The 15,217-nt window shown below is 39.2% G+C and overlaps 1 protein-coding gene across 2 annotated transcripts in view; it reads left to right on the top strand.

Moving 5' to 3' along the window:
• Positions 1-601: 601 nt before the first annotated feature.
• TXNL1 (thioredoxin like 1) overlaps positions 602-15,217 on the top strand; it is a 37,937-nt gene continuing 23,321 nt past the window's right edge. The window contains exons 1-3 of one of the 2 annotated variants that reach the window (XM_047765532.1): positions 602-982; positions 13,460-13,556; positions 14,996-15,169. In XM_047765532.1, the coding sequence (XP_047621488.1) occupies positions 885-982; positions 13,460-13,556; positions 14,996-15,169 (369 nt within the window). In that variant the 5' untranslated portion in view covers positions 602-884. The remainder of the gene's footprint in view (positions 983-13,459; positions 13,557-14,995; positions 15,170-15,217) is intronic. The other variant, XM_047765522.1, reaches the window with a different exon arrangement.

The raw sequence follows: 15,217 nt of genomic DNA, 5'->3' as shown, positions 1-15,217 counted from the left end.
GGCTATGCTCTTCTTCTCTATTAAGGCTCTGTTCAGGGGGTCACATCGCCTGGCAAATTTACTTCGCCCCATCCTCCTATCTCATTTGTCACCACATTTACTGTCGTTTGTGTCTATGACCAGATTGTGAGTTCCTAAAGGAAGGATGGTGCTTTCATATTTTTAGGTAAAAGTAAAAGACAGGTGCATAATATTTTCTGGATGACTTCCCATAGGGCGCCTCAAAGTAGCGAGATTCGTAACTAAACGTTCCTAAAGTCTACTTTGTCTAGTGTTACGACTTGTCCGGAATATGAGTCGGGACTACACCCAAAGTATTCCAGAGGAAACTTAAGACCTTAATCAGCTAGCCAAGAACCCCGGGGGAAAAAAGAATTCTTTTCTCAACTTTCCACCTTAGGAAACTCTTGGGGTAAAAACCACTGGTCTTGGAACCACGGAGGAATACCTTGAGGTCCAATGTGCGCCTGCGCTTGCAAAGGCTTCTCTTCCGCGCCTGCGCCACGCCAGCCAGTGAGGGGCTCCTCAGTCGAGAGTGGGGCCACGGGTCGTGCTTTAGGATTGGGCGGTGGGAGCCAAAACGAATGGCACGGAAATGACGTCCAGGTGCGCCAGCGCCGCCGGCCCCGCCGCGCGGTGGCTGCTGGGTGCCGCAAGCCTTCCCTTCCCTCGCCTCTCGTTTCCCCCCTCCCATCCCGTTTCCTCGCCCGCTCCGCTCCCTGGCGTGACTCGGCACTGAGAGCCCCGGGAGAAGACGCCACGGTCGCCACCTCCTGTGTCCAGGCCTCGGCCTTCCTGAGTCTACCCCCGTCCCCTCCCGGGTCGTCTTCTCCTTCAGTTTTGAAACCGGTGGCGTCGCGGCCACCCTGCCAGGCTCTCTGAGAATGGTAGGTGTAAAGCCGGTCGGGAGTGACCCGGATTTCCAGCCGGAGCTGAGCGGCGCGGGCTCCAGACTCGCTGTGGTCAAGTTCACCATGCGAGGGTAAGGCCGGGCCTAAGCCCGGGGAGCCCCCGTCTGTCCGTGGTTTTATTTCACTCTTTGGGACCCCACCTGCTTTGCGGTCTCCTGCCCGGGAATGTCCGGCGCTGGCCGCAGCCCCAGGCCGCTGCCAAGATAGGCCTCAGTTCCTGGGTGTGAACCCCCGTGTGTACGCTGGGGAGTCTCTAGCGGGCTTGGAGGCCTGGCCGGACGCGTTCCCCAGCCAGAGAGATCCCCGCCCGCTCCTTTTGAGTCCTCGGGTGAGCTCAGCTCTTGGGGGTGGCTCGGTTCTATTCCTCTTGACTGTGGGAGTCTCCTGCAGTCTCTCCTACAGCTTGTGCCAGTACCCTTCTTTTCCGGGATCCAGCTGTCACTTGCATCTTAGAAACCCTAAAAATTTGATATACAGGGTGTTTTGATTCTCTTCACCACCTATATTTTTGGAAAACCTTTGGAAAATTCAGCTACCTAACTAATGTGCTTAGACTTAAAGCTCAGCTAGAGCGTTTTAAATTGTTAATGTTGAGTTAGGATGCTTTTGAATTTCCAGAATATTTTTGTTGTTCTTTTGATCAGCAATTTTGTAACTTAGGCTAGCTTATGTAAGCAGTTGCGTCTGATCACGGAAACTAGTAAGCATGTGTACAGTACAGGTAGATAGGTGTGCAGACATTGGATTTGACCAAGTAAACTCCATTTTTGACTTGGTGATTTAAGAGGATAGGGAACTTGAAGGTTTTTATCTGGCTTTGGTAAATCTCAACATAATTCATAGGTCGCAAAGCCGGTGGATTTTCCATGTTGGGGGTGTAATGTGTTCCTTCGTGAAGGTGACATACTGAAACTAAGGTATCAGGACCAAGGTTTCAGCGAGTTTATGTATTTACTGACCTCCCCTTGGTCGTGCCCAGTTAGAAGGCTTGGAAGTCTCCACTTGATTTACCTTGACTTCCTGCTGTTGTTTACACTTAGGCTAACTTTGACAAATCTACTACAGGTATCATTATGTAACACATTTTGTTGTCCAAGTAACTATATAAATATAATGCAGTGTTTTGAGGCTCCGAGCAAAAAGTGATTAAAATGTATTGAACATGATTTAGTAAATGCTAAATATCTCAATGATAGCATTAGGATTAGGTGGTTTTAGAGGATGAAGGGATGCCAATAAAGAATAAGTTATAATTGCTTTTGGACCAGTCTCGCACAGAATTGGAGAGGGGCAGTACATTAGATCTAAAAGTTTAGCTTCCCAGTTATGTTGATTTTATAACATCTGTATTCTTAATATGAGGGAATACCTATACTATACATTTTGTTAAGTCTTAGGCCAGAGTTGGAAAAAGGAAGAGATGATTTTAACAATGAATCTCATTTTTAGTTCACTTTTCTGATTCTGGGGACATTTATACTTCTGTGCCTCAGTGATACCTTTCTTTTTCCCTTAACATAGCAGGGGGAGAGATGACAGGATAATATCTATTTGGAGTGAGAAAAGTTATTGCCATCCAACTTGAGGCCAAGAGCATAGTTTTCCCAATCACCTATTTCTTCATTTCCTTTCCATCCCTACTTTAAGCCTTATTTCTTATTCTCACTTTCAATGCTGTATCCATTCTACTAATTTTACTAAAATACTATACAGGTTGTTTCTCTTCTGGTTTAAGAATCTTCGGTGGCTCTCCAGTATTATTTTTAGTAGTTTTTTTTTTTCATTATAATGAAATACATATACTATAAATGTGCCATTTTAGCCATTTTAAATGTACAGTTCAGTGGCATTAAATACATTCACAGTATTATATCGTTGTCCCTATTTCCTAGAATTTTTTTATTATCTTAGATGGAAACTTTGCATCCATTAAACAGTAACTCCATACCTCCTCCCCACTGCCCCTAGCCCCTGGTAACCTCTCTTCTCTTCTCTGTCTATGAATTTGCCTATTCTTGATAACTCAATTAAGTGGAATCATATGACATCTGTCCTTTTGTTTATGGCTAATTTTACTTAGCATAATGTTTTCAGAGTTCATCCTTGTTATAGCATGTATCAGATACTTCTTCCCTTTAAAACTGAGTAATATTCTCTTGTGTGTGTATATACCACATATTTATTCATTTGTTGATGGACATTTGAGTTGTTTCCACCTTTTTTTTTTGTCTTTTCAGAGCCACACCCATGTCATATGGAAGTTCCCAGGTTAGGGGTCAAATTGGAGCTATAGCCTCTGGCCTATACCACAGCCACAGCAATGTCAGATCCAAGCTGCCTTTGTGACCTACAGCACAGTTCACAGCAACGCCAGATACTTAATTCAGTGAGCAAGGCCAGGGATCAAACCTGTATCCTCATGGATGCTAGTCAGATTAGCTTCTGCTGAGCCATGACGGGAACTCCTGTTTACATCTTTTGGCTATTGTATATAATATTGCTGTGAACATTGGTGTGCAAGGACCTCTTCAAGTCCCTGTTTTCAATTCTTTTGGGTATATACCTATGGGTGAAATTGCTAAATTATATAATTCTATGTATAGTTTTTTTTTTGGGGGGGGGTGCTTGTGGCATGTGAAAGTGGGCCAGAGATTAAACCCATACCACAGAAGCGACCTGCGCCACGGCATTGACAGTAACAGATCCTTAACCTGCTATGCTACAAGGGAACCCCCCCAAATATATCTTTTTGGGAAACCACCAAACTATTTTCCTCAGTGGCTGCACAACTTTGCATTTCCTCTAGCAACACATGAGAGTTGCTGGTGCCAGTTACCAGCTGCTTTTTTAAAAAATATTATTGTAGCTGTCCTGGATGATTGTGAAGTATCCGGTAGTTTTGGTTGGCATTTCCTTGATGACTGACTAGTAATGTTGAGCATTTTTATATGTGCTTATTGGCCATTTGTTTTTCATCTCTTGAGAAATGTCTGTTATAGTTTTCTGCCCATTTTGAATTGGATTGGTTTGTCATTGTGGAGTTGTAGTTCTTTATGCATTTTGGATCTTAATGCTTTTTCAGATATATCATTTGCAAATATTTTCTCCCATTGGTTGCTTTTTCAGTTTCTTGAAAGTGTCCTTTGATACACAAAAGTTTAAAAATTTTGCTGTAGTCCAATTTATCTATTTTGCTGTTGTTGTTTATGCTTTTGTGTCATATCCCAGAAATCATTGCCAAATCCAGAGTCATGGAGCTTTCCATCACATGTTTTCATCAAAGAATTTTGTAGTTTTAACTCTTAAGTTTGGGTCTTTGATCTGTTTTGAGTTAATTTTTGTATATGGTATAAAGAAAGGGTCCAACTTCATTCTTTGCATATGGAGGTCTAATTTTCCCACCACCTTTGAAAAAACTGTCTTTAACCCAATAAATGACACGCTTCAGTTTCTTTTTTTTTTAAAGCAATTAAAATGGTCGACACTTAGCTTTTATTTAATCTCTGTAAGGGACTTATTTAAGCACTTAGTGTGTCCTCCAGTCCTCAAAATAATCTTTGAGATTACCTCCATTTTACAAATGTTGAGTCTCAGAGAGGTTAAATGACATGTTTAAGGTCCCATTGCTGAATGCACTCTTTGGATTGTAGAGTGCTATCCTCCTTATTCCTGGCCTAAGCAGAAGGGACATGTAGATTCAGCTCTGTATTGCACAGAGCGTGACAGTTTTTGGTGTATGTCGCCTTAAATGAGCTCTGACAGCAAACTGATCTTATGGAGGACAAACTCAGTTCCCTCTCTGATGTTCATTTCCCTACCTGTAAAATGGGAATAATAACATGTAGCCTAACCATATTGTTAAGAGAATGAAATTTTTAAGTGAATTATATACTATGGTGACATATTTTTGTAGCTGGTACCTTCAAACTGTTACTTGTTAAATATACTCAAATAGAGTTAAATGGTTGTTAGGCAGTACTGGTTTTTGTACACTCCAGGTTTAAAAGAATATACATTTTCTTTCCCATTAAAACTTAGCATGAATGATTTTTTTTTGTTTTTGTTTTTTGGTCTTTTGTCCTTTTAGGGCTGCATTCATGGCATATGGAGGTTCCCAGGCTAGGGGTCCAATAGGAGCTGTAGCTGCCAGCCTACACCAGAGCCAGAGCAACGCCCAGTCCGAGCCTCGCCCGCAGCCTACACCACAGCTCACGGCAACACCAGATCCTTAACCCACTGAGCTAGGCCAGGGATAAACCTGAAACCTCATGGTTCCTAGTTGGATTCGTTAACCACTGTGCCACGACAGACACTCCTAGTGTGAATAATTTTTATCTTGAATTCCTGAGTGTACCACATATTCAGTTTACCATATATTTAGTTTCCTTAAAAAGCATGTCTGTCTTTTTAGTTGGTTAGGTGTATTGTTACCATCCAAGAAGAATGCCAGTGTATATTAGGATGGTGAGATTTAATGATTATGGTAGTTTGTCCTAATAGTACTTTTTGTGTGTGGTATTAATTCTATATTGCAGAATTGCAGTGGACTGAAGGTACTTTATCAAATTAACAGAGTTAGCAGGACCATTAGGACCAGGCAGATAATACTAGAGAGTTAAGTAGGTGACTAAGATACCTCAGGCATGATGAGGCCCTTGAGAACATGTAGAGAATTTTTTCCACAGAAACTTTTTAATTGAAGTGTAACAGGCTTGCAAAAATGTATACAAACTATTTAAGTGTATAGTTTGATAAATTTTCAAAGTAATTGGACTTCTTTAACCAACATGTAGGGCAGTAATACCGGTATTACACAGTCACCCCCGGGGCCCCAACCTCCTGCAGTACCTTCTCATCTCTTGAATTATAACACTACAGATTAGTTTTATCTGGATTTGGACTTTATTAAAAATGGTATCATACTGTTATGTATTCTGTAAGTAACTTTAATCTCGGCAGTTAATTTAGAAATAACAACAAAAGAAAAAGTACAGTTTAGGCCATTGTTTTGGAGTTTTGGAAATAGTAGTTAAGAGTTGGTGTTTTTGGATTTTTTTTGTCTTTTATCTTTTTAGGGCCGAACCATGGCATATGGAGGTTCCCAGGCTAAGGGTCTAATCAGAGCTACAGCTGCCAGCCTACATCACGGCCAAGGCAAGGCCAGATCTGAGCTGTGTCCGCGACCTACACCACAGCTCATGGCATTGCTGGATCCTTAACCCACTGAGCAAGGCCAGGGATTGAACCTGCATCCTCATGGATCCTAGTCGGGTTCATTCACCGCTGAGCCACAAAGGGAACTCGCAAGAATTTGGTTTTGTCATCAAATTTCAGCACTGTACTTCATTGTTCTTGTTTTTAAAATGAGGAATTTTAAAGCTTAAATGAAGCTGAGCGTTTTGTAAATTGTGTAACACGTAATAAATGTTTAGTGAATTTTGTGTAATTAATAGGGCCAATTATGATTTGCCTGTTCATTAGTAAATATAATACATCCAGAATTACCCTATTTTAAAGTTAGGCCCTGCAGAAAACTTAAAAAATAAATCTTCAAAAAGCATGTGCATTTTCCATACCAATTTATCAGCTGAATGTATTAACACATATTACTCCTTGAGGTGGAGCACTGAGTACTTCAGCAAATTGGGAAGAATAGCAAGTTCTTGAAATAGAATCTATTTATATTATGCTTATAAACAATTCTTACTTGTTAAGAAGAACCTATCTTGGTACTTGCAGAGAAAGCTGATCTTGGATTGGCTTTAAGAGTTAATCATTCTAGTTGTGGCCTTGCCATTGACTAGATTATTTAGTCTTGGTCAAGTCATTTAACTTCTCTGGTCTTCCCCTCCTGCTTATTGAATAATTGTGTTATGTTAGGTCAGTTTTAAAGTTTCAGTTTTGTGGGTTTGGTTCTTTATGTGTTGCAGAAAGCTAGAGGGTTTTCTGCTGAGTTCTTTTACTCTCAAAAACCGTTAATTCAGAATTTTTCTTACATATTGGATCTAACTAACAGACAAACTTTCCATCAAAAAGAGGTTTAAAAGTGGAAAAAGAACTCTTTCTTTTTTTAAGCCTCTGAACTGAGTCTCTTTTACAAGTTCAAAGTTCCCGAGATTGTGTTCTAAGAGCTGCGAATCAAGGGCTATGTAAGAGAAAAAAAATACAATCCTGAAATTTAGACATACTTGGGACATATATTTTATAGGTAGGAAAAGCCCTTGAAGAATCCAGTCCCTTCCCATTTTATACAGAGAAACCAGATGATTTGTTTATGAGCTCCATTGATAATGGAAATTTAAGTTTACTTTTATTTTTTAATGGACTATTTATTTTTTATGGACACCTGTGGCATATGGAAATTTCTGGGCCAAGGATTGAATCAGCCACAGCTGTGACCTATGTTGCAGCTGCAGCAATGCTGTATCCTTAAGCCACTGCACCCGGCCAGGGATCAAACCCATGCCTCTGCAGTGACCAGAGCTGCTGCAGTTGGATTCCTAACCCACTGTGCTACAGTGGGAACTCCTAAGTTTACTTTTAAATGCTAGTGGTAGGCTAGGAAAACATCTTACTTAAAATAATCAGTGTGAAAGCATGCTGGTATATATATTTATGCTTCTGTATTCTATGACTTATTTTGATTTTTGACTAAAGTTCCAACCTATGATGGCTAACTGAAATTAAACAAAGGATCTAGATAAGGTTACAATTTGAAAGTTAATTTTAGTGCAGTCTGTTTAGTGTCAAGAAAATGTTCTTAAACACCAGTTAGCTTGTACATGATTGATGAGTAGAATGATAATGTCAGTACAATGCAGATGTTGTGTTGGTTCATATTCTGTTTTTTTTTTTTTTTTGTCTTTTTGTCTTTTCTAAGGCTGCTCCCACGGGATATGGAGGTTCCCAGACTAGGGGTCTAATCGGAGCTGTAGCCATCTGCCTACACCAGAGCCACAGCAACACGGGTTTCGAGCCGTGTCTATAAACTACACCACAGCTCACGGCAACGCCAGATCCTTAACCCACTGAGCAAGGCCAGGGATTGAACCCACAACCTCATGGTTCCAGATTTGTTAACCACTGAGCCACGATAGGAACTCTATATTCTGTTTTTCTTAGGTAGTGAAGAGCAGGAATAGAAATAGGACCTTTAGCAGGAAGGAGAAAAGCCCTCAATCACAGAGGCAGGCTCCCTTTCAGGTTTCTTTTAAGAAAGTTAAAGCTAATAAAACTAAACCGTGAGCTTCTGGACCCAGCTCTTGTTCCCCAGCAGGGGTCATTCTCTGGTTGTACTTCCTCTAATCTCTACCTGAATGGCAGCATTGCTGGCCCAGAGCTTCCTTTCCACCTGGATTCTCACAGCACCTGTAAGTGGGCACTCCCACATGATAGTTTTTTGTTCATTTTAATATTCCCTGAGGTAGCTTCTAGGTCTGAGCCACTTGACTGTCTGTCCAGGTATTTCCTAAGTACTAGTTGCTGTGGGTTTTTTTAGGAATATTTTTACAGAGTTACCTAGATTTAAATGATTTGCCTCAATCCTGTTTTTTCCATAAGTCTTCTTATTTTTGAACATATGCACTTGCAAGAAAAGAGTTTTTCAGGAATGAGAAAACCTGATATTGTGAGTATACCAGGTATATTTAAAAATTTTATTAAAGTATAGTTGAGCCAGGTATATTTAGATACCTGTGCTGTATCTGTGACTACAGTTTAAATGCAGTTAACGTTAAATTCTCTAGTCTCTATTTAATATTTTAAAATGAAGGTACTTGTTCACGATATAAAAGCAAAGGATACAGAAGTATAGATAGTTTTAAAAGTCTCCTAAATGTAAAGTGGTGCAGCCACCATGGAAAATTATATGGATGTTATTCAAACAACTAGAAATAGAGTTGCCATATGATCCACAATCCATTCTGGATCCAATATATCCAGAGAAAAATCATGAGTCAAAAAGATTCATGTGTCATATCAGCGCTATTCACAATAGCTAAGACATGGAAACAACCTAAATATGTCCACTGTCTGATGAATGGATAAAGATGTGTACACACACACACTCAAATACTATTGAGCCATAAAAAATGAAATAATGCCATTTGCAGCAATATGGATGGACCTAGAGATTATCATACTGACGTAAGTCAGAGAAAGACAAACATCATATGATATCACTTATCTGTGGAATGTAAAATATGGCACAAATGAACTTATCTATGATACAGAAACAGACTCAGAGAACAGACTTGTGGTTGACCAGGTGGCGAGGTGGGGGGCATATGGAGTGGGAGTTGGGTTAGTAGATTCAAACCAATGTACAGAACGGATAAATAATAGGGTCTTGCCGTATAGCACAGGGAACCATATTTGGTATCCTGTAGTAAACCATAATGGAAAAGAATATGAAAAAGAATCACTTTGCTTTAAGGCAGAAATTAACACAACATTGTAAGTCAACTATACTTCAATAAAATAAGTTTATTTTATTTATTTATTTATTTATTTATTTATTTTTTGATGTGGCATGTGGAAGTTCCTGGGGGAGTGATCAAACCTGTGCCACAGCAGCGACCTGAGGCACTGCTTTGACATTCCTGGATCCTTAACCCACTGCACCATGAAGGAACTCCAATAAGATAAATTTAAAAAATCAAAAATGGTCTCTTTTTCTTTTCCAATCTCACTTTTCAGAAGTAACTGTTTATTGTGTTACTCACCTGACCTTTTTTTTTTTTTTTTTTCTTTTTAGGGCCTTACTTGTGGCATATGGAAGTTTCCAGGCTAGGGGTAGAATTGGAGCTGCTGCTGCTGGCTGACACCAGAGCTGCAGCAATGCCATATCCAAGCCATGTCTGCAACCTACATAGCAGCTCATGGCAACATCAGATCCTTGACCCACCGAATGAGGCCATGGATTGAACACACATCCTCATGAATCCTAGTCGGATTTGTTAACCGCAGATCCACGATAGGAACTCTTCACCTGACTTTTTAATATGTATTTGTATACACATGTGACATAAAAACAGGTATAAATATGTATTTTTATTATGGTCATAGAGAATTTTTTTTCTTTTTATTAAAGTATAGTTCATTTACAATGTTGTGCCAGTTTCTCCTGTACAGCAGAGTGACCCAGTCATTCATATATTTACATTTGCATTCTTACATTATCTTCCATCGTGGCCTATCCCAAGATATTGGATATGGTTCCCTGTGCTATACAGCAGGACCACGTTGCTTATCCATTCTTTTTTTTTTTTTTAATTTTAAAATATAGTCGATTTACCCTGTTCTGTCAATTTCTGCTGTACGGCAAAGTGACCCAGTAATACATATATACATATATATATATATATATATTTATTCTTTTTTCATATTATCTTCCATCAAGTGATTGGATATAGTTCCCCTGTGCTATATAGCAGGACCTCATTGCTTATCCATTCTAAATGTAATAGTTTGCGTCTAATCACCCCAAACTCCCAGTGCATCCCACTCTCTTCCGCCTCCCCCCCTCCCTTAGCAACCACAAGTCTGTTCTCTAGGTCTGTGAGTCTTTTTTTTTTTTTTTTTTTTTTTCAGAGCCATGGCACATGGAGGTTCCCAGGCTAGAGGTCAGATCAGAGCTATAGCTGCTGGCCTACACCCCAGCCACAGCATCGCAGGATCTGAGCCAAGACTGTGACCTATACCACAGCTCACGGCAACACCGGATCCTTAACACACTGAGCAAGGCCAGGGATCGAACCCGTGTCCTCATGGATACTAGTCAGATTCATTTCCGCTGAGCCAAGACAGGAACAGCTACCTCATGGATACCAGTCATATTCGTTTACTCTGAGCCAAGACAGGAGCTCCTATCTGTGAGTCTTGTTTCTGTTTTGTGTTTAGGTTCATTTATGCCATAATTTAGATTCCACATATAAGTGATATCATATGGTATTTCTTTTTTTTTTCTGACTTCACTTAGTATGAGAATCTCTAGTTGCGTTCATTTTCTTTTTCTTTTTCTTTTTTTTTTTTTGGTCTTTTTACCATTTTCTTGGGCTGCTCCCGCGGCATATGGAGGTTCCCAGGCTAGGGGTTGAATTGGAGCTGTAGCCACTGGCCTACGCCAGAGCCACAGCAACCAGGATCCGAGTCACATCTTTAACTTACACCACAGCTCACAGCAATGCTGGATCCTTAACCCACTGAGCAAGGCCAGGGACCAAACCTGCAACCTCATGGTTCCTAGTCGGATTCGTTAACCACTGAGCCATGCATTCATGTTTGCCACAGATGGCATTATTTTGTTTTTTTAATGGCTGAGTAGTATTCCATTGTGTGTGTGTGTGTGTGTGTGTGTGTGTGTGTGTATTTATTTATAGTTTGTTTTGATGGCCATTTAGATTATTTCTAATTGTTTTACTCTTCCAAACATTGCATTGAACTTCCTTATACACATTGTGAAATTGAGGGTTGACTTTTAGAAGTGAGAATGTTGAATCTTGGGTTGTGTTTATTGAAAATTGGTAGAGAAAACCCAATGGCCCTTAAAAAGGATCTACTAATTTGTACTCCCATCCATGCTTAACACTTATTAATCACCAGAAGTATTTTGCTAAACTAAACAAACATAGGTTCTTGTCAATCATAAATGTTTGTTCCTTTAAAATTTAGTCTCAGGACCTGTCGAGCATTCTGAGATCCAAACATTAACTTTCAGAAGTATCAAGTTTTGTATTTAAAAAATTAATAGTTATTAACTTTTTGGTGTGAGGCCTAAGGATGGCACAAGGTAAAAATTCTGATTAAAATGTTAAGAATGGTGTAGGTCTCAGATGGCTCAGATCTTGCTTTGCTGTGGCTGTGGCGTAGGCTGGTGGCAACAGCTCTGATTAGACCTCTAGCCTGGGAACCTCCATATGCTGTGGGTGCTGCCGCAAAAAGACAAAGGACAATAAATAAATAAATAAATAAGAATAAAAATGTTAAGAATGGAGAGACCGTCATAGCTTGAGTTTGAACATTGATGAATTTGAACATCTTATGCTTTAGAATTTGCTTTTCCTTGTGTTCTTGTCTGCTAAAGCCAAGATTTTTCTCATTTGTTGGGAATGTTTTTTGAGATAGTGCGCAATTATAAATGTACACCTTAAGGAATTTTTCACAAACTGCATACACATGCATTTGTGATCAGCTTCCAGATAAATAGAACATTACTAGTCTCTTGAAGTCTTTCTCATCCTGTCATTTATTCTCATAAAGGTAACCATTGCCTGATGTATAATATCATTGATTTGTTTTGCCTGTATTTGAACCGTGCAAAAATGGAATCATATAGTGTATTTCTTTCCTCAGTATTATTTGTAAGGTTCATCCATATTTTTGCATGAGATTTTATATCGGTCATTTTCATTGTTGTGCAGTGTTCTTAGAGTATGAATAACTATAATTAGTTTATTCATTCGGTTGTTGATAGGAACTTGGATGGTCTCTAGTTTTTGGTTGTTACTAATATTGCTACTAATAGTAGTTTTTCAAATGCCCTAAGGCAAACATGATACTTCTGTTGTATAAAATTTATATATCCTAGAAATGGTCATAGGTAGACATAAATATTGCCTTAGCAGATACTCCCAGTTTCTTTTCTTCCCCCTACAATGGTTATACCAATTTGTGCTGTCACTGACAGGTCAGTTGCTCCACATTTTTGACAATACTTCATTCTTTATTGTTTATTTTGGTGATAGTAATTCTGATTTGCATTTCCTTAGTGACAGAAAGTAAGACATTTTTTCCTATTTATTGATTGTTACACAACCTTATTTGTCCAGTTGGAAAGTACCCTTTTTACTTTTGGGTGTCAGTCTTTTTGATTTGTAGTTTTTTTGTTTGTTTTGTTTTTTTATACACATTAGAGGTATAAGTCCTGTGTTTGATATGTTTTGTAGTCTGTAGTTTGTCTTTTCACCCTGTAAACACCATTCATTCATTCATTCATTCATTCATTCATTTATTTATTTTTGCTTTTTAGGGCCACAGGCATGGCATATGGAATTTCCGGCCTATGCCACAGCCACAGCCATGCAGGATCTGAGCCATGTCTCTGACCTACACCACAACTCATAGCAAGGCCGGATCCTTAACCCACTGAGTGAGGCCAGGGATCAAACCTGCTTCTCACGGATGCTAGTCAGATTCGTTTCCTCTGAGCCACGACGGGAAATCTGTGACGTCTTGATAATGCTGAGTTTTCCAATTTATAAATATAGTATATTCATTTATTTAGATCTTTAATTTCTTTCATTGAGAACAAAGCAAGAAGACTTAACACTATTAGATTTAACACTATTAGACTTAAAGACAATATAAATCTGTAGTCATTAAGACAGTGTGGTATTAATGCAAGTGTATTTAAATAATACAATGGGAAAGGCTAGACAGGATGTTCAGAATTTGTGTAATTTTATGTTTTAAATGACAAGATCTTGACAGTATAAAATTGGTACAGTCTTTGGTGTTACTTTATCAAACGTCTCTTACCTTTCTCAAAGGTGTGGACCATGTTTAAGGATTGCCCCAGCATTCAGTTCTATGAGTAATAAGTATCCACAAGCAGTTTTCTTGGAAGTAGATGTGCATCAGTGTCAGGTAAGAAGAATAGAGTCCTTTATTTATTTATTTATTTATTTATTTATTTATTTATTTATTTATGTCTTTTAGGGCCGCACCCTTGTCACATGGAGGTTCCCAGACTAGGGGTTGCATTGGAGCTACAGCTGCCAGCCTACGCCACAGCCATAGCAACTTGGAATCTGAGCTGCATCTGCAACCTACACCATAGCTCAGGGCAACGCAGGATCCTTAAGCCACTGAGTGAGGCCAGGGATTGAACCTGCATCCTCATGGATACTAGTCAGAGTCGCTTCTGCTGAGCCATGACAGGAACTCCAAGAGTCCTTTTTTTAAAAAAAATTTTGTTCACAAATTGGTTTGAAATTTAGTATTAATACCATCCTTTATTTATCTTTTTATGCACTAAGAACTTATTTTTTGGGGGATAGGTTAATATTATTTACGTTGACATGATTATTACAAATATCATTTATGGCTACATTAGTTAAGAAGAGTAGCCCAATGTAAGTTGCTTCTGGGTTTCTGTTATGAGTATTTTTCTGATATAAAACTAATGTTATGTTGTTAAACTTTTCCTTTTTTTCTTTTTTTTGTCTTTTTGCTATTTCTTGGGCCACTCCCAAGGCATATGGAGGTTCCCAGGCTAGGGGTCAAATCGGAGCTGCAGCTGCCGGCCTACACCAGAGCCACAGCAATGCGGGATCTGAGCTGCGTCTGCAACCTACACCAGAGCTCACAGCAATGCCAGATTGTTGACCCACTGAGCAAGGGCAAGGACCAAACCCGCAACCTCGTGGTTCCTAGTCGGATTCCTTAACCACTGAGCCACGACAGGAACTCCTATGTTGTTAAACTTAATAGGTCACCTGACAGTTCTGTTTTACATTTTTTTTTTCTGCAAATTTAGAATTATATCTTCTACTACTGACAAGTTGGTTGATTAGAAAGCCATGGCAGAGAATTCTAGAGGTTATTTCTTTAAGAGTAGTACTAGATGTGGATTGCCATACAAAAGGTATTACCTCCTTTTCACGACAGATGGGCTGCTGTTCTTTTTAGATGTGCATGTTTTCCTAGGAGCAGTGGTTTTTGTTGACACATCTCAAGACCTTTCTTGGTTTATCCATTTGTAAAACAGTCTGTACTTACGAGAACTGTCTGGTGTTGTACAAAGCCTAATGTCTGTATCGGAAGCTGATTGTTCTACTAGACGAAGTAGTTAACACTAAAACATAAAAATTCAGGACTGTTCTTATTGTGGACATAAGGGTCTTATAGTTGTATCCCTTAGGAATATGTCAGCTTTTTCTTAACTTCTCAATTAGGAGTAAGTTATTTTACATGTTTTTTGTTCATGCTTATGATATCAAACTTCCATAAAGATGTAGAAAGAATATTCAAAGTGGTTTAAGATTAGTTTTAATTCATAATGCTATCTAACTTGACACTTCTAGGGAACTGCTGCCACCAACAACATATCAGCGACACCTACATTTTTGTTTTTCCGAAACAAAGTGAGAATTGATCAGTATCAAGGAGCAGATGCCGTGGGATTAGAAGAAAAAATCAAGCAGCACTTAGAAAACGACCCTGGAAGCAATGAGGACACAGATATTCCAAAAGGCTATGTAAGTAGACTTAAAAGTGAAATGATATATCTTGTGTTTGTCATTATT

Source organism: Phacochoerus africanus, chromosome 2 (assembly GCF_016906955.1).
Source record: "Phacochoerus africanus isolate WHEZ1 chromosome 2, ROS_Pafr_v1, whole genome shotgun sequence".
NCBI lineage: Eukaryota > Metazoa > Chordata > Mammalia > Artiodactyla > Suidae > Phacochoerus > Phacochoerus africanus.
The sequence above is the reverse complement of the archived record's forward strand: the minus strand, read 5'-3'. Positions and strand labels throughout refer to the sequence as shown.